This window comes from Hypanus sabinus, chromosome 4, assembly GCF_030144855.1.
Source record: "Hypanus sabinus isolate sHypSab1 chromosome 4, sHypSab1.hap1, whole genome shotgun sequence".
NCBI classification, from domain to species: domain Eukaryota; kingdom Metazoa; phylum Chordata; class Chondrichthyes; order Myliobatiformes; family Dasyatidae; genus Hypanus; species Hypanus sabinus.
Window position 1 is genome coordinate 110,350,655 of NC_082709.1, and position 26,446 is coordinate 110,377,100.

General features: G+C 41.4%; 2 protein-coding genes across 5 annotated transcripts in view; one reads left to right on the forward strand and one right to left on the reverse strand.

Moving 5' to 3' along the window:
• rb1 (retinoblastoma 1) overlaps positions 1-20,695 on the forward strand; it is a 294,100-nt gene extending 273,405 nt beyond the window's left edge. For both annotated transcript variants that reach the window (XM_059967858.1, XM_059967859.1), the window contains 4 exons: positions 3,072-3,102; positions 4,617-4,759; positions 4,951-5,000; positions 14,820-20,695. In XM_059967858.1, the coding sequence (XP_059823841.1) occupies positions 3,072-3,102; positions 4,617-4,759; positions 4,951-5,000; positions 14,820-14,893 (298 nt within the window). In that variant the 3' untranslated portion in view covers positions 14,894-20,695. The remainder of the gene's footprint in view (positions 1-3,071; positions 3,103-4,616; positions 4,760-4,950; positions 5,001-14,819) is intronic.
• A 562-nt stretch (positions 20,696-21,257) lies between these two features.
• The window catches only part of LOC132393083 (RCC1 and BTB domain-containing protein 2-like), an 85,658-nt gene continuing 80,469 nt past the window's right edge, over positions 21,258-26,446 (reverse strand). For 2 of the 3 annotated variants that reach the window (XM_059967861.1, XM_059967863.1), the window contains one exon: positions 21,258-23,417. In XM_059967861.1, coding sequence (XP_059823844.1) covers positions 23,395-23,417 — 23 coding nt within the window. In that variant the 3' untranslated portion in view covers positions 21,258-23,394. The remainder of the gene's footprint in view (positions 23,418-26,446) is intronic. The other variant, XM_059967860.1, reaches the window with a different exon arrangement.

Below are 26,446 nucleotides of genomic sequence, written 5' to 3' on the forward strand. Positions count from 1 at the left end.
ATGATAGGGTGAAGGAACCATGGTTGACAAGAGATGTGGTACATCTAGTTAAGAGGAAGAAAGAAGCATACCTAAAGTTTAGGAAGCAAGGATCAGGCAGGGCTACGGAGAGTTGTAACGCAGGCAGGAAAAACCTTAAGAAGGGACTTGGCATAGCAAGAAGGGGACATGAGAAGGCAATTCAGATTAAGCAAACCCCAAGGCATTCTTATGTATATGAAGCACAAAAAGATGACTAGAGTGAGGGTAGGGATAGAAGAAGAAACATGCCTGAAGTCGGAGGAGGTAGGAGAGGTCCTTTGCTTTGGTATTCACCAGTAGGAAGGATCTTGATAAATGTGAAGACAACATAGAACAGGCTAATATGCTGGAATTTGTTGATGTTAGAAAGAGGACGTGCTGGAACTTATGAGAAAGATTAGGATAGATGAGACCCCCAGGGGAAGACAGCATATACCCCAGGTTACCCCAAGGGAAGAGATTGCTATGCCTTTTGCAATGATCTTTGTGTCTTCACTAGCCACAGGATTAGTATACGAAGAATGCAGGGTGGCAAATATTATTCCTTTGTTCAAAAAGATAAAAGGGAGAATCCTGGGAATTATAGACCACTGAGTCTTATGTCAGTGGTGAACAAAGTATTGAAGAAGATTACTAGAGACAGGATTTAAGAGTTCATGGAGAAGTATAGGTTGATTAAAAATAGTCAGTGTGGCTTGGTAAGGGGTGGGCAATGTTTCACAAGCCTAATTGAATTCTTTGAGGAAGTGACAACACAAATTGATGAAGATAAGCAGATGATATGGTGTATATGGATTCTAGTAAACATCTGACAAGGCTTGCATGGCGGGTTCATTCAGAAGGCCTGGAGTCATGAAATCCACGGAAACTTGTCCTTGTGGATTCAGAATTGGCTAGCCCAGAGAAGGGCGGTAACAGCACAAGCATATTCTACCTGGAGGATCTGTTCTGGGACCCCTGAAGTGACTTCGATGAAGAAATGGAAGAATCAGTTATCGAACACGAAGGATGGTAGTGTTGTCAATAGTGTTGAAGACTGTTGTAGGTTACAATGGGACATTGATAGGGTGCAGAGCAGGGTTGAGAAGTGGTAGATTGAGTTTGATCTGGAAAAGTGAAGTGATGCACTTTGGAAGGTCAAACTTAAAAACAGAGTACAGGGTTAATGATTGGATTCTTAGTAGTATGAAGGAATAGGGAGGTCTTGTAATACATGTCTATAGATCCCTCAAAGTTGTCATACAAGTTGATAGGGTGATTAAGCAGGCATTTGATAGTCGGGGGATTTAGTTTAAGAGTCACAATATAATGTTGCTGTTCTATAAAACTCTGGTTCGATCACACTTGTGTTCAGTTTTGGTCACCTCATTTTAGGAAGCATGTGGAAGATTTAGAAAGGGTGCAGAGATTTATCAGAATGCTGCTTGGATTTGAGAGCATGTCTTATGAGGAAAGGTTGAGCAAGCTAGGGTGTTTATTTTCATAGCGAAGGAGTATGAGAGGTGACTTGATGAAGGTGTGTAAGATGATAAGAGGCAAAGATAGAGTGGACAGCCAGCACCTTTTTGTCAGGGCGGAGACAACCAATACAGTACTGTGCAAAAGTCCTAGGCACATATACAGTATGTAGCTAGCATGTCTAAGACTTTTGCATAGTACTGCAGTAATCAGAATCAGAATCAGACTTTAATCGCCAAGTAATTGTACACATACAAGGAATTTACTTCCGGCAGATGTTGTCTCTCTGCTCATAACAATAATAATGATAAATATAAATGAAAATATAGATTATACATACAAGTAGTGCAATCCAAGTAATAGTTAGCCGACAGTTAACCGGCAGTTAACTGTTCAGCAAAGTGACCGCAGTAGGGAAAAAACTTCTCCAGTGCCTATTAGTCTTAGTCTGGAGGGATCTGAAGCGCCTACCAGACGGAAGCAGTTCAAACAGTCCGTGCGCAGGATGGAAGGAGTCCTTAATGATGTTCCCCGCCCTCTTCTTCAACCTGGAAGAGTACAGGTCCACAATAGAGGGCAGGGAGGCTCCAATGATGCGCTCGGCAGTCCTCACTGTGCGCTGTAGTTTGGTTCTATCCTGCTTGGTGTTATGCAATATTATGCATTGCACTGTACTGCTGCCTTCATGATGTATGTGAGTTATGATAAACCTGATACAGATAGGGCCTTTGCTCTAGCCAGATTTACAAACTTGATCTCCTCTCCACATTGACAAATACAGTACTGTGCATAAGTTTAAGGTGATTGGAGGAAGGTATAGGGGAATGTCAGTGGAAGATGCACAGAGTGGTGAGTGTATGGTGGTAGAAGCTGATACATTAGGTAGATTTAAGACAATGGTCCCCAACCTCCGGGCCGTGAAGCATGCAGGGGTTCAGTGGTAATCGCCTCTGATGTGGGCTGACATTTACGTGCCAGGCGGCACCTAATAAATTAGCTTGTCTATTTCGGCTTTTTTCTTAAAGATGTGCTGGGTGCATTCCGGTTACTGCTGCACCCTGCATGCTTTGCGGCCTGGTATCAGTCCGCGGCCCGGAGGTTGGGGACCACTGATTTAAGATATTCTCAGATAGGTACATGGATTAAACAATATTGGAGGGCTGTGCTGGAGAGAAGTATTAGAGTTGGTTAAAAGGTCTGCACAACACCATGGGTCAAAGTACAGTGTTGTACTGTTCTATATCCTGTTTGCCCTTCTATTTTATATGTGCTGTACATGGCTACAACCTGTAGCAGTCCAAACAGGTTTAGGGTCCTTGTACATAGAACTCTAAATGTCACAGCTTTTTACAGATTTAAGTAAAAGTCTAATAGAATGTTGGCATTTATATTTAGAGAACTGCAAAGTTCCAGCTGTGCAAAGTCCTGGTTAGATGTAACTTGGTGTACCTTTTTTAAATGGCTTGGTATAAATGTCATTTTCCTGTGGCCTCTTTTCAATATTTGTATTTTTAGAACTGTCTGAATACTTCAATAATTTTGTCACAATACTTGTATTTTTATCGCCAGTGATTAACTCTTTGATTTTACAGAATCTTGGTGTCTATTGGGGAACCATTTGGGGTGAGTAATGCTTTGTAAATCTACCTTTTATGTGGACTTCGTTTAACTAAAACATTAAAAATCTATGAATTAGTTTTTTAAAAAATTTGAATATCTTTAGAATGTTTCTATATGCTAGAGCTCTATGCTTTAGACTTGTTACTGAGCTCAACTATTACTACATAATTATTTTGTTACATCATTCGGACATGATGCATAAGATTTGACTGTGACTCCTTATGATTTCGCATTGGCTATTTCAGTAAACATGCTATTTGAATGATTCCTTAAAAGTGTTATAACTGAGGGTGGTAGTGGAGATAAACTACCACTGCCTTTTAATGGTGTTAGCCTCTGACAACAAAGCCCAGCTCCTGGCTTTCAATTGTGTCTTAGCTACTGAGCTCAGTGGAACTGTTTCTACTCACAGGAGAAGCAGCAAAGGCTCTTTACTGGTGTCTTAAATCCAGTTATTTCAGGCAGATGGGGCCTATCAGCCGTGGTTGGCAGCTCATCTAGGAGAAGGAAAACTCTGATCTCAAACCTCCGCTGCCTTGCGGTTCTACCCACTCATGAAAAAGTCTTCAGGACTAAACCCGGAGGAAAAATCCAGGCCTGGAGTCCCTAAGGTACTCCTATGTTCAGTTCAGTGTTGACTGACAACTCCTGCAACGCTGCTGGTGCTAAGTAGTTCAGTCTCTGCCATTCCTTTGGATTTATCAGCTGTGTAGTGAAGGGATATCTGCTTCATGGGCAGCTGATTGCTCTGCATATCATACTGCCCTGGCTAGCATATCACGTAGACAGCTGACCCCGATCAACAGAGGGCCTCATTGTATGAACACTATTTCTAGGTCGACATCCAATGCATTAATAAGCCAGCTTGGTTCTGGCAAAATCGGAATTCCATTCTGAAGCCTAACTCTGAGCAATATTCAGTAATGATTTGATTCTTTCTTTCTTGTAACAATAATTAGGAAGTGTAATTTTCATTCTAGCAATGAAACACAGTTCAGCTGATGTCTGAGTAAACAATACAAGGCACCTCTTTTTAAATGAGAATTGATATTAGATTTGTTATTTTTAAATCTGAGTTTTTCTAATAGCAAAGATGTTAAAGAATATGGGGGAAAATATATATGCTTACAATCAGGTCATCAGTTTCAAGAGGATCAATGGAATATTTCTCTCTGTGTTCCCTGTGACTGATAACAGAGCTGTGTACTGTCAAACACAGAAATAAAATAGATGTTGTCCAGGATAATCAAGAACATGCCAATAAATTGTGTTGTCTATCCCATCTAAACCTGGCTAACCGCACTTGGTTTACATCGCCAATCAAATAATATAGTGGCAGGCATGTAAGGTTTGTCAGGGGATCATTCCTTTGTTTAAAATACATCAAGGAGGCAAAGTTGAACATTCTGTTGAAAGTTTTTTAAATCTGTAAAACTTTACTCCTCCTCCTAACCACCCATCACCAAAGTGGGCTGTGATCAGTTCAGTGATTGTCACAATAATGATCATTTTTGCAGACACCAGAAAAATTCCAGAAAATCAACCAGCTGGTCAGTTGCAGCGATCGGCACCTGAAGCGGGCTGGGGACATGGGGAGTGTGCCAAAGCCACTAAAAAGGCTTCGCTTTGATATGGATGAACAGGATGAAGCTGATGGCAGGTAAGCAACAAAGATACCAGCACTGTTCCATTCACATCCATTAGGAAGCAGCAAGAACAAATTCAATTTCACTTGAATCCAAGGGCAAAACAAAATCACAGGTTATGTCAGCAGAATTGTACCAATGGGATTTATTGGCATTAAGGTAGTTACTCATCTGTGTTTACATTTATTTTCTTTTTGCCTTTTAGCAAACACTTGTCTGGGGAATCGAAATTACTGCAGCAGATTGCTGAAATGAGTAAGTGCTTTTGCTAAATGCCCAAGGCATAAATGTGACTTGATGCTTAGTGTGTGATTGTGAAATTTAATTTCCCATGCTTGGTTGATTAGCATTTTCTGCATGTTCTCAGCCTGTGCAGGTGTGATAATCAAATGACCTGAAGGCCTCCTCACCTCAGAAGCTCTGTGTGGTGCTTACATTTGTATCACATTTCATAGAGAAATAATTTGAAGTCTGCTAAAACTAGCACACCACAATTTATTCAGGAATTTTATATTCTGCAGAAGGAACAAGCACAGTAAACCTTAAACCACAAAATAGTGGATCCCATCAAAACTCAGCCTGAACCTGCCATGGGCAACCTAACCCTGACTTGAGCCTAAAGACATGAGATATCTTTTGGTACCCTGTCTGATCCAAATTTGAAAAATAGTCATGTTTTATCCAGCTTAGACCGACATGTAACTCTCAGCTTTGATAATGTTGACTTTTTGAACCTTAACCCTGAGATACTTACTTTATTTAGAGATACAGCACAGTAACAGACCCTTCTGGTCCAACAAGCCCACACCACCCAATTGCACCCACATGATGGAAAAAGCCTCTGACTATCCACACGATTAATGCCTCTCATCATCTTGTACACCTCTATCAGGTCACCTCTCATCATCCGTCGCTCCAAGGAGAAAAGGCCAAGTTCACTCAACCTATTCTCATAAGGCATATTCCCCAATCCAGGCAACATCTTTGTAAATCTCCTCTGCACCCTTTCTATGGCTTCCACATCATTCCTGTAGTGAGGTGACCAGAACTGAGCACAGTACTCCAAGTTGGGTCTGACCAGGGTCCTATGTAGCTGCAACATTATTGTTCCAATTGCTATTTTATTTCATGATTTTAACTTACTAGTGTTAAAGTACATCTAGAATTTGTACCCTAACTCAGTGCACCGTTTAATCATTTGATCTGTAAGAACCAGTATGCAAGACTAACTTTTCAATGTGGCTTGGTACATGTGACAATAATAAATCAATTGCACTTCCAGCTGTATCTAGCTTCTGGATGAAAAAGGTAACAAAATATTCAGTGTAAACACAAAAGTGCTGGAGATACTCAGCAAGTCAAGTCACAGCATTTCCAGCAACTACAGTTTTAGCAATTTCAACAATCCCAGCTCATACTCCACAAGTCAAATGTAATTCTATCAGTAAACCTCTTGTTATTCTTTTTGCCTCTTGTATACATCAGTGCAATTTGGATTACCTCTATGAATAAGTAAGTTTCCCCTGAATTCTTCATTAGATTTTTATAGGAAATTCTGTGTTAATGATTCTAGATTTTGTCTTGCCATGTATAAACATCTTTTTACTCTATGAAACCTCTGCAGAATGTTAAAGATGTATATGAGGAGTTGCCTTAGACCCTTTTTTCACCAAGAAAAAAAGACTATTCTAGTCAATGCTTTCCTGTAACCACAATGAATGCTCCTCTTGTTTTGTATTTTGGAAGAGATTTGGTAACAACTCCTTGCCAGCATTTGAGACAAGGCGCAGGAGATAGAGTTAGAATATATTTCCAGGAAGGCCGAGAGAGCTTTCAACAACTAAAGAAACATGCATTTGATCAAACTTCTGAAATAAATTGCAGTTTTCTTCCTTTCTAACCTCAGGATACGCTAGCGATGGAGTCATTTAAGCTGCATGGTTGTGTTTGTTCCTGTGATAACATACTGCACCATAGTCCCAAAGTAGCTCTTCGTTTCCATTCTATCCACAATGCTCTGCATTCACACTGTGTTCACTGGTGTTTCAACATTTCACTAAAGTTGCTGGCATAAATATGGTTATATTAACCACGAGAAGAATTGCAAAATAAGGTTATGAAAATTCAAGGGTGCTGGATCTCTTCTGTATATTGACTCGGCTCTTTGAGCATCTGCTTCCGAGATGATCAACTCTTTCCTTTAAATTATTCTTATTTTCCTCAAGCTAGTACTTGTGGAAACCTGAATGATTTACAGGATAGTGTTGCCTTGCCTATCTTAGAGCATTCTGGACTGTCTGAACAGATGTGGTGTGGCAGATGGCTCGCTATTTAAAAAATTTTATGAATTTACCTGCAGGCATTATAATTTTGGTTTCCAAAGTCTCTACTCGTTCCGATCAATTTGTCACCTCCTGAACTTGAGAAAGGGAGACGTGGAGCTTTCCTCAGAAATAATTGTAAACATCTGACTATAATGTAAAACTACTAACCAGTCATTGTTTGCTTCTGAATCTGGAATTAATAATAATTGATTTGGGAAGGGTTACCTTAATTTTAAGGGAATAATACCTGAATAGGAGGAAAGTTTAATGTATTTTCTGAATTTAACATTGCATTTGATGATGAAGTTTTCTGTGCTGATGAATGAGATAGAATAATGATGATTGGGATGTATAAAATTGGATAAGTGCATGAATTCGTGTTAATGGAACAGAGGAAGTCCGCCAGCAAATATAGTGTGTCATAAGATTACCAGGAGATCAGAGGGAAAAAAATTAAGGATGTGCTCAAGCCTCTTTGAAAATATACAGTACAACATTCCCATAGAATCCTGGTGAGCCACACCCATGAACGCTCAAAGGGGAGAAAAGAATTCAGGTGGCATTCAGGTCCCAAGTATTGATAACAAAATAAATATTTTAGGAGATCTTTCAAATCTGTCTGCAAATTTACTTCCTATAATTCAAAAAAGCATATTAATGCAACAAACCCTTTTATACTTTTCATCTTAAACAATCTATGTGTCCTTTCCTTACCTACATTATTCCTCTCTACAACACATATTCCCTTTATCACTACCGTTCTACTCCTTATCTTCACGCTCATCCCTATAATACATTTGTTATATTACTTTGTTTGTTCAAAAGTAGACTGTTTGCTTACCAGTTTCTATTAATATTTTTGGAAATATTTACTTTGTCAAATTATTTCTCACACTGTGGAGTGGAATGCACACTTAGCATTTGTTTTAATGCTGCCACTGTTTTTTCTTTATCTTTAACTAACTAACCATGTTATTTCAATCCATCACATTTCTTAATTCATCCATTTGATTCTTTCCTCTGCCCCTGTAGAAGTTACATGAAAGTATTTGAGAGGATGAGTTGACTAAGGTATGTTTGGAACACAAGAGACTGAAGTTATGTAACAAGAGGCACAGAAAACTAACAGTATTTACTTCCTGATAACATTAGGAAAGAATAGTTATATTGGCTCAATCCTCAATAAACAAAACTTATTTTACGTGCATATATCAGAATGGGGGTGCCTTTTTATGATCAACTACAGTTACAAAGAAAATATTTGTGAGTGCTTTGTAATTATTTGGTTTTCTGCATTAATTACTCATAAAATGTGATCTGATTTTCATCTAAGTCTCAATAATAGTCAAACACAATTTGCCTAAACTAATAACACACAAACAATTGTACTTCGCATCAATACTGAGTACATCATTTAAATAATCTGTCTAGGTTCAAAAAAAGTATGTGAACCTGTGGGGTGATGCCTTCTTCAAAAGCTATTTGGAGTCAGGTGTTCCAATCAATGAGATAAAATTGGATGTGTCAGTTGTAGAGGTACCCTGCCCTATAAAAAAGACAAACAAAGCAGAAATCTCTGGAACTTGCTAAAAACCTGTTCAGATGTTCACTGTAAGAAAAACACTGAACAACAATATGGAAGGATATAAATGCCTGAGCAGAGCCATTGCTCCAACGTGCTTCAAGGCTGCCACCATCATCCCCGTGCCAAAGAAGTCTTCAGTGTTCTGCCTCAATGTCTACCGTCCCGTTGCACTTACATCCATCAACATGAAGTGTTTCAACAGGCTCATCAAGAGGCACATCAAGACCCTGCTGCCCCCCACACTAGACCCCCTGCAGTTTGCATACCATCCCAACCGCTCAACAGATGACATCATTGCCATCACCCTCCCTGGCCTTAACCCACCTGGACAAAAAAGACACATGCATTTGAATGCTGTCCATAGACTTCAGTTCGGCATTCAACACAATCATTCCTCAGAAACTGATCAGAAAGCTGAGCCTACTGGGCCTGAACACCTCCCTCTGCAACTGGATCCTAGACTTCCTGACTGGGAGATCTCAGTCAGTCTGGATTGGGAGCAGCATCCCCAACACCATCGCACTGAGCACGGGGGCCCCTCTGGGCTGTGTGCTCAGTCCACTGCTGTTCATTCTGCTGACCCACGACTGTGCTGCAACACACAGTTTGAACCACATCATCAAGTTCGCCGATGACATGACTGTGGTGGGTCTCATCAGCAAGAACGACGAGTCAGCTTTGTTACGAAATCCCGTAACTGGATCACTTACCAGCAAAGATAGAGAGGACCGTTGAAGTCTGATGGTACTATTTTTAAAAGTCTTTATTTATGAAGGGGCATAAAAATAAGATTAATACAAACATTCAGATAATATACGTCGTCACTACTCAATCTAAAAGCTCGGGACTAATAATAACCATCAATAAGAAACAGCTCGATCGTTTGTCTAGGGGATAATATATTGTCCAATGGAAATATAAAAGTCACTCGGTTCCGGCAGGCTTCAGCCTTTTGGGGGACCACTGGGCTTTCACTTATTGGAGAGAGCGAGAGCGAGCGAGAGAGAGAGAGAGAGAGATTGGTGAGAAAAGAAACTTGCCCGGGTCTTTTATGAAGCGAATCCGTTGAATCAGGGGAGCGGGCTTCCCCGTTGTTAGCTAAAAGCTGGTTTTCGTGGTTCCAGTCACCGATTCCAGCAACGGAATCGAACGCACGTGACTTCCTTCAAATGGCTTCCCGCTACTACGGGATCGTTAGCATTTCTTCTGGTGCGTCTGAAGGGGGTGTTCCCCCCGACCCTCCTTTATACTTCCTCACGGGGTCTCAGATGTCAATCAGGTTGGGATGATGCAATCTCTCTCTCAACCAGCCCACTTTGCCCGAGGGCTTGCACGTAGCATAGTCCCCAATCCACAAACGTGGTCTCCAGGAGACAATGGTCAATGTCGCATTATTTTGCATCGCAGTGGAACGAGGTATTCAGCACGTCTCTCTCTTTCCCATTTCCTGGGTCTCCTGAATGGACTCAATAGTGATCTTGCGATTCTCACAAAGGAGGGGGCTACCCCGCACCCTTCGGCCCCTCAGAGCTGTGGTACATTCATAACAGCTTACAGGGAGGAGGTGCAGTGGCTAATGGACTAGTGCAGAGCCAACAACCTTTCTCTGAACATGAACAAAGCAAAAGGGATGGTTGTTGACTTCAGGAGGGCACAGAGCGACCACTCCCCGCTGAACATCAATGTCTCCTCGGTAGAGATCATTAAGAGCACCAAATTTCTCAGTGTTCACCTGATGGAGAATCTCACCTGGTCCCTCAACACCAGCTCCATAGCAAAGAAAACCGAGCAGCGTCTCTACTTTCTGCGAAGGCTGAGGAAAGTCCATCTCCCACCCCCCCATCCTCATCACATTGTACAGGGGTTGTATTGAGAGCATCCTGAGCAGCTGCTTCACTGCCTGGTACAGAAATTGCACCATCTCGAATCACAAGACCCTGCAGCAGATAGTGAGGTCAGCTGAGAAGATCATCGGGGTCTCTCTTCCCACCATTACAGACATTTACACTACACGCTGCAACTGCAAAGCAAACAGCATTATGAAGGACCCCACGCACCCCTCATACAATCTCTTCTCCCTCCTGCCGTCTGGGAAAAGGCACCGAAGCATTCAGGCTCTCATGACCAGACTATGTAACAGTTTCTTCCCCCAAGCTATCAGATTCCTCAATACCCAGAGCCTGAACTGGCACCAATTTACTTCCCTCTACTGTGCCTATTGTCTTGTTTATTATTTATTGTAATTCCTGCACTGTTTTGTGCACTTCATGCAGTCCTGGGTAGGTCTGTAGTCTAGTGTAGTTTTTTTCTGTACAACACACACAAAATGCTGGTGGAACACAGCTGGCCAAGCAGCATCTATAAGGACAAGCACTATTGACGTTTCGGGCCGAGACCCTTCGTCGGGACTAACTGGAAGGAAAGATAGTAAGAGATTTGAAAGTAGTGGGGGGAGAGGGAAATGTGAAATGATAGGAGAAGATCGGAGGGGGTGGGATGACAGGTAATTGGCGAAAGTGATACAGAGCTGGAGAAGGGAAAGGATCGTGGGACGGAAGGCCTTGAGAGAAAGGGGGGGCGGTGAAGCACCAGAGCAAGATGGAGAACAGGCAGAATGATGGGCAGAGAGAGAGAGAAAAAAAGCAAAAAACTAAGTATGTCAGGGATGGGGTAAGAAGGGGAGGAGGGGCATTAACGGAAGTTAGAGAAGTCAATGTTCATGCCATCAGGTTGGAGGCTACCCAGCCGGTATATAAGGTGTTGTTCCTCCAACCTGAGTTTGGATTCATTTTGACAGTAGAAGAGGCCATGGATAGACAGATCAGAATGGGAATGAGACATGGAATTAAAATGTGTGGCCACTGGGAGATCCTGCTTTTCCTGGCGGACCGAGCGTAGGTGTTCAGCGAAACGGCCTCCCAGTCTGTGTCAGGTCTCACCAATATATAAAAGGCCACACCGGGAGCACCGGACACAGTATACCACACCAGCCGACTCACAGGTGAAGTGTCGCCTCACCTGGAAGGACTGTCTGGGGTCCTGAATGGTGGTGAGGGAGGAAGTGTAAGGGCAGGTGTAGCACTTGTTCCGCTTACAAGGATAAGTGCCAGGAGGGAGATCGGTGGGAAGGGATGGGGGGGACAACTAGACAAGGGAGTCACGTAGGGAGCGATCCCTTCGGAAAGCAGAAAGGTGGGGAGGGAAAGATGTGCTTGGTAGTGGGATCCCACTGGAGGTGGCGGAAGTTACGGAGAATTATACGTTGGACCTGGAGGCTGGTGGGGTGGTAGGTGAGGACAAGGGGAACACTATACCGAGTGGGGTGGCGGGTGGATGGGGTGAAGGCAGATGTGCAGGAAATGGGAGAGATGCGTTTGAGAGCAGAGTTGATGGTGGAAGAAGAGAAGCCCCTTTGTTTAAAAAAGGAAGATATCTCCTTCGTCCTGAAATGAAAAGCCTCATCCTGAGAGCAGATGTGGCGGAGACGGAATAATTGTGAGAAGGGGGTAGCATTTTTGCAAGAGACAGAGTAGGAAGAGGAATAGTCCAGGTAGCTGTGAGAACTGCCTAGTCCATTTCCGACACCTCCCTCCCCTTCCTTAATCTTTCTGTCTCCCATCTCTGGAGACGGCCTATCTACTGATATCTACTATAAGCCTACAGACTCTCACAGCTACCTGGACTATTCCTCTTCCCACCCTGTCTCTTGCAAAAATGCTACCCCCTTCTCACAATTCCTCCGTCTCTGCCGCATCTGCTGTCAGGATGAGGTTTTTCATTCCAGGACGAAGGAGATGTCTTCCTTTTTTAGACAAAGGGGCTTCCCTTCTTCCACCATCAATTCTGCTCTCAAACGCATCTCTCCCATTTCCCGCACATCTGCCCTCACCCCATCCACCCACCACCCCACTCGGGATAGGGTTCCCCTTGTCTTCACCCACCATCTCACCAGCCTCCAGGTCCAACATATAATTTTCCGTAACTTCCGCCACCTCCAACGGGAACCCCCTACGAAGCACATCTTTCACTCCCCCCCCCTTCTGCTTTCCGCAGGGATCACTCCCTATGCAATTCCCTTGTCCACTCGTCCCCCCCCCCCATCTCTCCCCACCTATCTCCCTCCTGGCACTTAACCTTGTCAGTGGAACAAGTGCTACACCTGCCCTTACACTTCCTCCCTCACCATCATTCAGAGCCCCAGACAATCCTTCCAGGTGAGGCGACACTTCACCTGTGAGTCGACTGGTGTGGTATACTGCGTCCGGTGCTCCCGGTGTGGCCTTTTATATATTGGTGAGACCCGACACAGACTGGGAGACCGTTTCGCTGAACACCTACACTCTGTCCGCCAGAGAAAGCAGGATCTCCCAGTGGCCACACATTTTAATTCCACGTCCCATTCCCATTCTGATCTGCCTCCTCTATTGTCAAAATGAATCCACACTCAGGTTGGAGGAATAACACCTTATATACTGGCTGGGTAGCCTCCAACCTGATGGCATGAACATTGACTTCTCTAACTTCCATTAATGCCCCTCCTCCCCTTCTTACCCCATCCCTGGCATATTTAGTTTTTTGTTTTTTTTCTCTCTCTCTCTCTCTGCCCATCATTCTGCCTGTTCTCCATCTCGCTCTGGTGCTTCCCCCCTCCCCCTTTCTTTCTCCTGAGGCCTCCCATCCCATGATCCTTTCCCTTCTCCAGCTCTGTATCACTTTCGCCAATCACCTTTCCAGCTCTTAGCTTCATCCCACCCCCTCCGATCTTCTCCTATCATTTCACATTTCCCCCTCCCCCCACTACTTTCAAATCTCTTACTATCTTTCCTTCCAGTTAGTCCTGACGAAGGGTCTCAGCCCGAAATATCAATAGTGCTTCTCCTTATAGATGCTGCCTGGCCTGTTGCATTACACCAGCATTTTGTGTGTGTTGTTTGAATTTCCAGCATCTGCAGATTTCCTCATGTTTGCTGTTTAGTTTTTTCTGTGTTGTTTTACATATTTCAGTTTAGTTTTTGTACTGTTTCATGTAGCACCATGGTCCTGAAAAACGTTGTCTCGTTTTTACTGGGTGTACCAGCCGTTATGGTCAAAATGACAATAAAAAGTGACTTGACATGCCTTGACACCACGGAGGAAACCACTGCTCTCCAAAAAAAAAACATTGCTGCACATCTCAAGTTTGCAAAGGGCCACCTGGATGATCCCAATGCTTCTGGTCAATGTTCTGTGGACAGATGAGACAAAAGTTGAACTTCTTTGCAGAAATGCACATTGCTATGTTGGAGGAAAAAGCACACTGCACACCAACACCAAAACCTCATCCCATTTGTGAAGCACGGTGGAAGGAGCATCATGGTTTGGGGCTGCTTTGCTGCCTCAGGGCCTGGACTGCTTGCAATTGTTTTAGAAACAATTAATTCAAATTTGTATCAAAGACATTCTACATGCCAGGGTAGCCACCACCTGAAGCTTAATACAAGTTGGATGATGCAACAAGACAATGATCTGAAACACAGGAGTAAATCAACAACAGAATGGTTTGAAAAGGAGGAAATTCATGTTTTGGAATGGCCGAGTCAGAATCCAGATCTTAACCCAATTGAGATGCTGTGGCATGACCTGGAGCAGTTTTGTATGCAGGAATAATCTAAAATTCCTCCTCTCCATAGTAAAAGTCTAATCGGCAGCTACGGGAAACATTTGGTGAAGGTTATTGCTGCTAAAAGGGGGTCTACTAGTTGTTAAATACAAGGGTTCACCTACTTTATCCAGCCTGGGCTGTGAATGATTATATAATGGGTTCAATAAAGACATGGAAAGTACAATTGTTTGTCCACTATTGTGACTTGGATGAAGATCAGACCACATTTTGAGTAATTAATGCAGAAAACCAAGTAATTACAAATGGTTCACAAACATTTTCTTGCAACTGTAGATGATCAGAACAATATGACCAAAATCCATACCTGTTAAGCTGTTGAACAAAACATAATTTTGTGGGTTTTCAGCAGTGCCAGTGAGTGTCAACCCCATCAGTAAATAAATGTGATGCTCTACGATTCAGATCATGAATTCTCACCCTAATTATAATACCATCATTGAATATATGAACTGGTTTAGTATGGACAATATTGAGCAGTAGTTCTTCATTCTGTTCTTCTATAGCATCTACAAGAAATAAAATACAAGAGCAGAAAATGAAAGATGGAGACAGTGACATGAAGAGGGAAGAAAACTGATGCTTCGTCTCATTCAGGATGGTATTCACACTGCACCAGTACGATCCACGGCAGCAGAATCTTCATTTTTTTTTGGTTATAGCTGATATTTTTCCCTTCCCTGTCTCAATGTGTTTTAGCAAAGGAATATTTCCTTTTGGAAAATCCAGTTAGACAAAATTCTTAAGTTATTTTGGAGTTGTTTCCCCTAACACTATGCCTTAAGGGTCATATTTTCCTGAGAGTGTGAAGAGCAGTAAAATGTATAAGTAACAGAGGAGGACTGACGAAAGTATTGATTGTATTTTAACACTGAGCAGGTCAAAAATGACACTGGGAGTAATCAAAATTCTACAGCAATGAACATGAGATGTTGTCATATCAGACCTCCTCAAATTATTTATCTGGCCCTCATTAACCTCCAAATGTATTGCAGCTTCAGACCCAATCCTTGTTTCCTTACTCTGGCATAGGTGTTCATGGATACCTCAGTTAACAGTAGAACTCCATGGCATAAAAAAGGTTGGGAACCCTGCTGTGAGATGTCAATGCAAGTTGTATTAGTGTGCTTCTTTCTTGTTACCTTAATATGTCTCAAAATGCAGTTTTTAAAATTTAACATTATATAACAACTACCCAATTTAAATCTATATATGTCTTTGATTTACTTATGAAGAGAACATTACTCTGATGTTTGCTTGAGGAACTTTTCATTGCATTATGTCCCCACCAGGTTCTATAGCTGGTTAAATTTGTAATGGTTGGCAACACTTTTTTAATCTGCTGTAAATCTGCTGATCTGTTTGAAAATTTTTGCATTCCTGTGAGTCTGCTGATCAGGACAATGGGTCCTCATTGGTCAAACACAATTCCATCTACTTTCATCATGCTCTTTTTTTTATATATAAAATAGATTTACATACTCTGTAGTTAAAAACAAGCAATATTTGTCATCTCAATTGCCATTTGGCTGTGGAAAAAATGGGGGGCCCTTTATTTTGTTCAAAATGGCCACTTAAGTTCCAGGAACTATTTTACATATAATCATCTGCACACCTACTATTTTTTCTCTGGGTCTAAAAAACAATGAAATAAAGACAATTAACTTTATTCATGAAAGAGGAAAATGTGGCCTTAAGTATGTAGTATGTACTCAGAATGTGCACTGTTTCAATTTTATTGATGTTTTTATTTATGTCTAAGATTTTACTTTTTACAAACTAAAACAAGTTTATCTTTAGTTGAATTGCCTTCATGTTGTTAGTAAATGTACCTATCAAAACTTGGTTCTTGTACTGAGGCAAATACTTTATGTTTGCAATGGGAAGAGAAAGAAAGAGTTTGCACTTCAATGATGCCTTTAACAACCTCAGGACATCTTTACAGCTGCAGTACTTCAAGTATAGTTGTAATGCAAAAAATGTGACTGTCAATTTACAAACACCAGAATCCTAAAAAATACAGTGAAATAAATGACTGGATCATCAAATACAGCAGATGCTGGAAATCTGAAATAAAATAAAATATCTGGAAACATTCAGTAAGCCAGGGAGCATCAATGGAAAGAGAAAGTTAACTTGCTTCTATATATCAGCTATACAGTACATAGGCTTCAGAACTGAAGTGTACACCATTCAAAGAAAGTATTAAAAGTTTAAGATTTGATTAATATATTGCAAAATAATTCACACTGTGCTAATAATAAATGTTTGTACCATTCTCTCTAGAATTCCTATCAATTTAGATGGCTTTATCATGGCAAAAGCTAACTGTGAATACTTGTTCTTTTCTGTAGCAGACAAGTTACATTGATAATGAATTGATAAAGGGACTTTGATATGGTATACCTTTCTGAAGAAGGACCTTGAACCTAAAACATTAACTTTGTTTCTTTTTCCAAAGATGCTGCTTGACCAGCTGAGTATTTTCCAGCATTTCTTTTGATTCTATTAAATAATCAGATCATCTATTTGGATGTTGGATGAGGAATTATTGCTGGCCAGGACATGGGGGAGCTCCTTGATCATCATTAGATAACGCTTCAAGATATTTTATATATATCTGAGAGGGTAGATAAGTCCTCATTTTCACACATCACCCAAAAGGACAACATTTTCTGGCATTTCCTCCTCTATATTTCATACTAAATGTTCATTTCTATTTGAAGTTTGAACCTACAGAGGCAAAAGTTATTGTACTGGGTTAATGCTGCTAAAAGTACAATGTAATTTGACAAAGTTCCCCTTGCTTTTGCAATGAAACAGTACTGGATTTCATCTTTTCAGAATTTTAAACTGATACACTAGTTAATTTTTCAAAGATTAGACACTAAGACCAAGGAGCAGAATTAGGCTATTCAGCTGATCGAGTCTGCTCCACCATTCCATCATGGCTGATTTATTAGCCCTCTCAATCCCATTCTTCTGCCTTCTCCCTGTAACCTTTGACACTTGACTAATGCAGAACCCATCAACCACTGCCTTAAATATACCCAATGACTTGGCCTGCACGGTCGTCTGTGGCAAAGAATTCCACAGATTCAGTACCCTCTGGCTAAAGAAATTTTTCCTCATCTTTGTTCTAAATGGATGCCCCTCAATTCTGAAGCTATGCCCTCTTTTCAAAGACTCCCCCATTACAGGAAACATACTCTCCACATCAACACACACAAAATGCTGGAGAAACTCAGCAAGTCGGGCAGCATCTATGAAAATGAACATAAAGTCAATGTTTTGAGCAGAGACCCTTCTTCAGGACTGAGAAAGATGGGGGAAGATGCCAGAATAAAAAGGTGGAAGGAGGGAAGGAGGTTAACTGGAGAGTGATGGGTGAAACCAGGTGAGTGGAAATTTCAAGGACTGGAGAAGAAAGAATCTGTTGGAAGAGAGTGGACTATAGAATAAAGGGAAGGAGGAGGGGACCCAGGGTGAAGTAATGGGCAGGTGAGAAGAGGTGAAAAGTCAGAGTGGGGATTAAAGGAAGAGGGGATGAATTTTTTTTCCAGAAGGAGAAATTGATATGCATAGCATCAGGTATCTATCCAGATGAAAATATAAAGTGTTGCTTCTTCACCCTGAGGGTGACTTCATCTTGGCATGGGAGGAGGCCATAGACCGATGTCAGAACGGGACATGGCTTCTCCGCATCCACTCTATCCAGACCTTTCAATATTCAATAGGTTTCAAGGAGATCTCCCCTCATTCCGCTAAATTCCAGTGAGTACAGTCTCAGTCATCAAACACTCCTCATATGTTAACCCTTTCATTCCTGGGATCATTCTCGTAAACCTCCTCCGCACTCTCTCCAATGCCAACGCATCCTTTCCCAGGTAGGGGCCCAAAACGGCTCTCAATACTCCCAAGTGCAGGCTAACCAATATAAAACCCTCAGCATTGCATTTGCCTTTCTCACCACCAAATCAACCTGCAAATTAACCTTCAGAGAATCCTGTCCAAGGATTCCAAGTCTCTTTGCACTTCTGATTATTGAATTCCCTCCCTACTCAGAAAATACTCCACACCTTTATTTCTTCTAGCAAAATATTTGACCATGCACTTCCCTACATTATATTCTATATGCCACATCTTTATCCATTCCCCCAATCTGTCTAAATCCTTCTGCAGACACCCTGCTTCAACAGTAGCTGCTCTTCCACCTATCTTCATATCATCCACAAACCTGGCCACAAAGCCATCATTACGTTAATTCAAAACATTCATAGAGAACATGGAAAGAAGCAGTCCCATCACCAACTCCTGCAGCAGCCAACCAGAAAAGGCCCCCTCTGTTCCCACATTTTGCCTCCTGCCAATCAGCCAATCTTCAATCCATTCAAGTACCTTTCCCATACCATGGGCTCTTATTTTGTAAAGCAGCTGTATGTGCAGCACTTAGTCTTCACTTTCACTTCAGCCTTCTGAAAAGAAGGAAGATTTCCTCGTAGGAAATCATGCTGACTCAGGCTTATTTTATCATATGCCTCCAAGTACCCCAAAGTTGCATCCTTAATAACACTCCAGCATCTTTCCAACCATTGAAGTCAGGCTAACTGACATATAATTTCCTTTTTTCTGCCTTCATCCCTTCTTATGAGTGGAACGGCATTTGCAATTTTCCATTCCTCAGGTGAGGTGAAATGAGGGTCTCCTTCAGTCAGAGTTGACTATGGATGTTGTATCCTGGCTGTCTAGATATGCAAGCCTGGGCAGTATGATATGGCGAGCAAGCTCCCACTCTCCACACATCTGATGAACCCAAATAATGGCAGAGACCAAAACAGTTTGTTACCAGTCCTCAGGAACCATTAAAGCATTCAGTGATTCTTGAAAGATCATGGTAGTGTCTCCACAATCTCTTCAGCTACCTCTTCTAGACCCCTGGAATGTAGTCCATCTTGTCCAGGTGACTTATCTTCAGGCTTTTCAGCTTCCCAAGTAGTTTCTCAGCAAAGACTGACACAAAACACTTCCCATTTCTTTGTCCCCCATTACTAGCTCTCCAGTGTCATTTTCCGGTGGTCTAATATCCACTCTTTTACCCCTTATATATTTGAAAAAAACTTTATATCCTCTTATTTCAACTTTTTCTCTTTTATAGCTTACTTAGCTGCCTTCTGTTGTTTTTAGAAGCTTCCAAATCCTTTTCCTTCTCACTAAATTTTGCTATATTATATGCTTTTGCTTTTATGCTGTCTTTCATTTCCCCTGTCAGCTACAGTTGCCTCCTGCTCCCTTTAGAATACTTCTTTATCTTTGGAATATATCTTTCAAGTGCTTTCTGAAATTCCCCCAGAAACACCAACCATTGCTGTTCTGCCATCATCCCTGCTAGTGGCCTCTTCCAATCAACTTTGGCTCGTTCCTCTCACATGCATCTGTAATTATCCTTACTCCACTGTAAAGCTGACACATCTGATTTTATCTTCTCCCTCTCAAACTGCAGGGTGAATTCTATCATATGATCACTGCCTCCTAAGGGTTCCTTATCTTAAGCTCTCTAATCAAATCTGGGTCATTACATAACACTCAATCCAGAATTGCCATTCCTCTACTTGGCTCAACCACAAACTGCTCTAAAAATATCTCGTATGCCTTTTACAAATTCCTTCTCTCAAGATCCAGCAACCAGATTTCCCCAATCCACCTGCATACTGAAATCCACCCCCCCCCCCAATGATTATTACAAAATTGCCTTTGTTATGTCTTTTCTAGCTCCTGTTGTAATTTGTGGCCTACATCCTGGCTACTGTTCGGATGCCTGTGTATAACTCCCATCAGGGTTTGTACCCTTGGCAGTTTGCTAACTCTGCCCACTAGGATTCTACATCTTCCAATATGTGCAACAGCATTATATATAAAGCCATGAATATTAAGCCACTGCTCAGCACTGGCTTACACTCTTAAGTATACGTGACATAACCTTCAGAACTGGACTACTAAACCAAAACGTTGAAGGTTTCTTAAGTTTTGATGAACATATTACTAATCTATGCTGTGGTACCAGAAAATACTTGTACTTTTCTCCTTGGAAGTAGTATTCTGTAGTGATTTGCTTTGTGTTTGTAACAGCTTACTGTGAGAACTTAATATTCTTGTCTATAATGGCTTGACAAGTTCTATACCATAGACATGGGAATGACTAGTTATTCTAAATGGTTAACTATAACCTCCTTCCTTCTCAATGAACAGTTGACATCTTTCAGTTTTTCTGATTAATAGCATACAGAAGTCTGTACTCTTTTTTTCAGCGAGATATCTATTTGTACTGCACATTATAGACTGAGGTACTGTTTTTATAAATATAGTGAATAAAATGTCTGTATGAGATTGTCTTATTTTTTTATAAAATATGCAGTAGATGATATTTGGAAGCATCAGCATTGATGGCCAATCTTTTTTTTAAGAGAAAAGAAGCTCTTGCATATATTAGCTGTCAGTAAATATAGAGTTCCCAATCATTAGTATTTTATTTAATTGTCATATATTCAATCAGTGTAATCAATCCAGAAAGTTACTCTGGGCCCCACTCAATATCATTTTTTAAGGAAATTCTGTCATCAGTGTTGCTGACACCAAAATGTCCGAGTCCTGAATAAACTGAATCATCACTGAACCTACAGTTTGCAAGAATTACTACAGTCTGATAATTGCTTCTAGAAAATATTTAAACCGCTCATAACGAAAGGCTGCTAGTTACATATTCAGCACCAGAGTAAAAATACCTTAGTTTGGGCCGACACATCCAGAACACCACACCTATTCGAGTTTCTTGGTGAGGTAGCTGCTAAATATATTGTGTGGAATGCATCAAGCTTTGAATATATATCAATAATAAAAGGTAACTTTTACAAATTTGAAGCATTTTCATCCTTTATTTTTAGGTAATAAATTTGTCAGAGAACTTGATTGCCACTTTAATTTTAATTAAATGTTATATAGTCTTAATACTAACATCCAATTTCAAAGCTAACTTCATACTTTAAGCATACAGAATTCTTAAATTTGAAAGTAGCTTTTGAAAATGAAAATGCTGTTACAATTATGAAATGTTTGACATAGGTTGAGTCACCATTATATAAAATGCCAAAACAATTTACATTGCAACAGTTAAGACAATAAAATTCTAAATTTGGTCCTCTAGATTATAAATGCGTTTTCCAGTCATTAAATCCATTTGTTTCATGTTAGTGAACTACTATTAGTAGTATTTTTCAATATTTGCTTCTTACTGGTGATTAAAACCTTTGCTAATGGGGTCTGATTTATATACACATTAAATGGTCATTCAACATCTTAGTGTTTTTGTTTCCTGTCCATAACAGTAGTTTGAAATATTATGTGAACTGAGGAATACCCATATTAGTCCTACTCATCTCAGTGTCTATAGAGGAAAGCTGACCTGATAAATTTTTAAGATAATTTCAAAATAGCAATTACTTAAAAATTCCTATAATATCATTTTTAATTAGGAGTAAAGATTGAAACAAAATATAGTGCAAGCCTGCCTGTAATGTTGTGTCTCTCAAGTCTGCATGAATATTAAAACTTCAAATAAGTCTGATAAAGTAATCAAACTTAGCTTAGAAGTAGACACTGATCTACGGCCAGTAAGTATACAAGACTTCTGCTTGATGATTTAAGGAAAGGAGCTTGATTGGGGTAATAGGTTTTATAATACACCTCACCTAGTACATCTCTCGACTTTATGATCTTGGAAATTAAGATTGATTTCCTGTTTGTCTGGCTTGTCTGATGAAATGTAGGTAGGTGCTGGGAGAAACTTTGGAGAAGGAGTTGATCTAATACTCATAAATTTTGATATAGTTCGAACAGGAAGCTTAATTAGTCATGCATTGTAAAATGAATCACAAGGCAATAGAGGATACCTCCTAAAATCTTGGAAAGCCAAATCATCACAACTAAGTAAATGTAAATGACCCAAAAGAAAGAGCCAAAGTCTATCCAAGGAGCTATGGTACTAATTTTTGAGGAAGATTTTTCAGGTGTGAAATATTCCAAGGTAATTATTAAAATATCTGGACTGCAATGAAGTCTCCTTATATATTCTGGTTTAAAACGTCAGACTTTTCAAACATGTTTGTATCAATCAGGTGGAAAGGTCCAATTGTGGACTCCAGCTGCTCGATCAAAGCAGAGGTACAAATATTGATGTGTAAGAAATATCATTGGTTCATAGTTGAGAAAGGTGAAGCTCTGCTTTTGCTTTAGACAGCATAAAATTGCATTTATTCCAAATGATCCATCTATCATTCATAGCTGACATTCCAGCAGTAGTAAGATAGTTTGTAGAGAATGACTGCTAGACTAGTTAATGTGAAATCTCTGAATGAATCACAAAGCAGATTTCTGAAAGGATGTTTTAGTTCCTAGTTTTCATTGCATTTTAGCTATGATTCGGTAGTCCCATGGAGAGACCGATTTTGTGACCTGATTATTTCTTTTTTTGTAATTAGTACAGAAAATTACAGATTTGCAAGTAACGCCTGGGTCACTCCCCTTCTCAATGAATAGATGAAGCATACCTACTTAGTCGATCCCAGTTTAATTTCTGAGATTGCTGCAGCAGCTATATGTGTGCTTTATAGCAAAGGGAAAAAAGCAGGCAAGGCCAGGCTGCATCATCACAGTACAGCAACTGCTTGGTAGATCTAATGATTCCAAGCAGGGAATTCAACTGGAAAACCACCAAAATGAATAACCTTTTTAAAGTTAAGCCACAGCAGGTATCAATGAAGGTGTACTCCTGCTAAAGGTGGCAGCTGAAAGGATGACAGTGGAAAAACTAGGGTAGAAGGGCATCATAAAGAACCTCACCCTCCTCCCCACAAACTATATTCCGTTTCCAAATCAAAGCATCATCTTCTTTGGCAATTTGAGATGTTGCCTCAGTTCCGAAATGCTCCATGCTTGCCAGCCTTGCTAATGAAGTCCTTTAGGAACTCATGGTCCATGTCAGCAAAGCCCTGAGTTTGTGTCACAGCTGTCAAATGATTGACACAGAACTTAAAGCAAAATTCTTCCAACCCCTGAAAAAAATAATTTAGCACATCATTTATCCAAAGGAAATTCATTAGATTAGCCATAATCTTATGTTTTGAAATAACACAGCTAAAAAAAAATCTTGGTATATTTACACTTATCTCTATCATATGTCAGGGAAAATACCAAGGAAAAGTTTCTTTAATTATCTGAATTTTGAAGTTAATAGTAAGCCTATGATATTTTTAACTTCAGCCTAACTATACATCATCGTTTATTTGTGAATTTTTCCCCTTTTTAATAACTTTCCTGAATGGTGTATTTTTAAAAGGGAGTTCAGGGCAAAGTGTTCCAGAAAGGCAAAGACAGCAACATTAGAGAACCTTGGATGATAAAGGAAATTGAAGATGTGATTATGAAATAAAAGAAGCACAAGATAGGTATAACACAAAGAAATCTGCAGATGCTGGAAATTCAAACAACAACACCACACACAAAATGCTGGTGGAACACAGCAGGCCAGGCAGCATCTATAGGGAGAAGCGCTGTCAACGTTTTGGGCCGAGACCCTTCATCAGGACTAACCGAAAGGAAAGATACTAAGAGACTTGAAAGTAGTGGGGGGAGGGGGAAATGTGAAATGATAGGAGAAGACCGGAGGGGGTGGGATGAAGCTAAGAGCTGGAAAGGTGATTGGCAAAAGTGATACAGAGCTGGAGAAGGGAAAGGATCATGGGACAGGAAGCCTCAGGAGAAAGAAAGGAGGGGGGGAACACCAGAGGGAGATGGAGAACAGGCAAACAACTAAATATGTCAGGGATGGGGGAGGAGGGGCATTAATGGAAGTTAGAGAAGTCAATGTTCATGCCATCAGGTTGGAGGCTACTCAGCCGATATATAAGGTGTTGTTCCTCCAACCTGAGTTTGGATTCATTTTGACAATAGAGGAGGCCATGGATAGACAGATCAGAATGGGAATGGGATGTGGAATGTGTGGCCACTGGGAGATCCTGCTTTTTCTGGCGGACCAAGCGTAGGTATTCAGCAAAACGGTCTCCCAGTCTGCGTCAGGTCTCATCAATATATAAAAGGCCACTCCGGGAGCACTGGACGCAGTATACCACACCAGCCGACTCACAGGTGAAGTGTCACCTCACCTGGAAGGACTGTCTGGGGCCCTGAATGGTGGTGAGGGAGGAAGTGTAAGGGCAGGTGTAGCACTTGTTCCATTTACAAGGATAATTGCCAGGAGGGAGATCGGTGGGAAGGGATGGGGGGGACGAGTGGACAAGGGAGTTGCGTAGGGAGCGATCCCTGCGAAAAGTATAAACGGGGGGAGGGAAAAATGTGTTTGGTAATGGGATCCCATTGGAGGTGGCGGAAGTTACGGAGAATTATACATTGGACCTGGAGGCTGATGGGGTGGTAGGTGAGGACAGGGGGAACCCTATCCCGAGTGGGGTGGTGGGTGGATGGGGTGAGGGCAGATGTGCGGGAAATGGGAGAGATGCGTTTGAGAGCAGAATTGATGGTGGAAGAAGGGAAGCCCCTTTGTCTAAAAAAGGAAGACATCTCCTTCGTCCTGGAATGAAAAACCTCATCCTGACAGCAGATGCGGCAGAGACGGAGGAATTGTGAGAAGGGGGTAGCATTTTTGCAAGAGACAGGGTGGGAAGAGGAATAGTCCAGGTAGCTGTGAGAGTCTGTAGGCTTATAGTAGATATCAGTAGATAGGCCGTCTCCTGAGATGGAGACAGAAAGATCAAGAAAGGGGAGGGAGGTGTCGGAAATGGACCAGGTAAATTTGAGGGCAGGGTGAAAGTTGGAGGCAAAGTTAATGAAGTCGACAAGCTCAGCGTGCGTGCAAGAGGCAGCACCAATGCAGTCGTCGATGTAGCGAAGGAAAAATGGGGGACAGATACCAGCATAGGCTTGGAACATGGACTGTTCCACAAAGCCAACAAAAAGGCAGGCATAACTGGGATCCATACAGGTGCCCATGGCTACACCCTTGGTTTGGAGGAAGTGGAAGGAGCCAAAGGAGAAATTATTAAGAGTAAGAACTAATTCCGCTTGACGGAGGAGAGTGGTGGTAGAGGGGAATTGGTTAGGTCTGGAATCCAAAAAAAAGTGAAGAGCTTCAAGACCATCTTGGTGGGGGATGGAAGTATATAGGGACTGGACGTCCATGGTGAAAATAAGATGGTGGGGAACTTAAAATCATTGAAAAAATTCAAAGCATGAGAAGTGTCACGAACATAGGTGGGAAGAGATTGAACAAGGGGGGAAAGGACAGTATGTAGAAATGAGTTCAGTGGGGCAGGAGCAAGCTGAGACAATAGGTCTACCTAGACAGGATCTTGGGTAGGAGACAGAAATGGAAAGTGCGGGGTATGGGAACGATGAGGTTGGTGGCAGTGGATGGGAGATCCCCAGAGCTAACAAGGTTGGTGATGGTATAGGAGACAATGGCTTGGTGCTTCTTAGTGGGGTCATGATCAAGGGGTAAATAAGAGGAGGTATCAGAGAGTTGTCGCTGTGCCTCGGCCAGGTAGAGGTCAGTATGCCAGACAACAACAGCTCCCCCCTTATCAGCAGGTTTTATAGTGAGGTTGGGACTGGTGCGGAGGGAGCAGAGAGCAGAGCGTTCGGAAGGATTGAGGTTGGAATTGGAACAGGGTGTGGTGAAGTCAAGACGGTTGAACTTAAGAAAAAAAATTGGAGGGCAAAAAGGGGTATGAAACTTATTCTTTTTTTATGTAGATAGCCCATCCAGTCCAACGACCCCACACCACCCAATTACACCCATGTGACTCACTGACCTACTAACCCATACACCTTTGTAATGTAGAAGACAATCGGAACACCCGGAGGAGTCACAAGCAGAACGTGCAAACTCATTACAGATAGCAGTAGATTTGAATCCGGGTCACTGACGCTGTAATAGTGTTCATTAATCATTACGTTACCGTGCTGCCCCAAATATCCTTGACAAGTAAGATTTAGGAGAATCCCAAGACATTCTATAAGTATTTCATGGGAAAATGGGTCACCTTAGGACTAAAGGAATAATTAT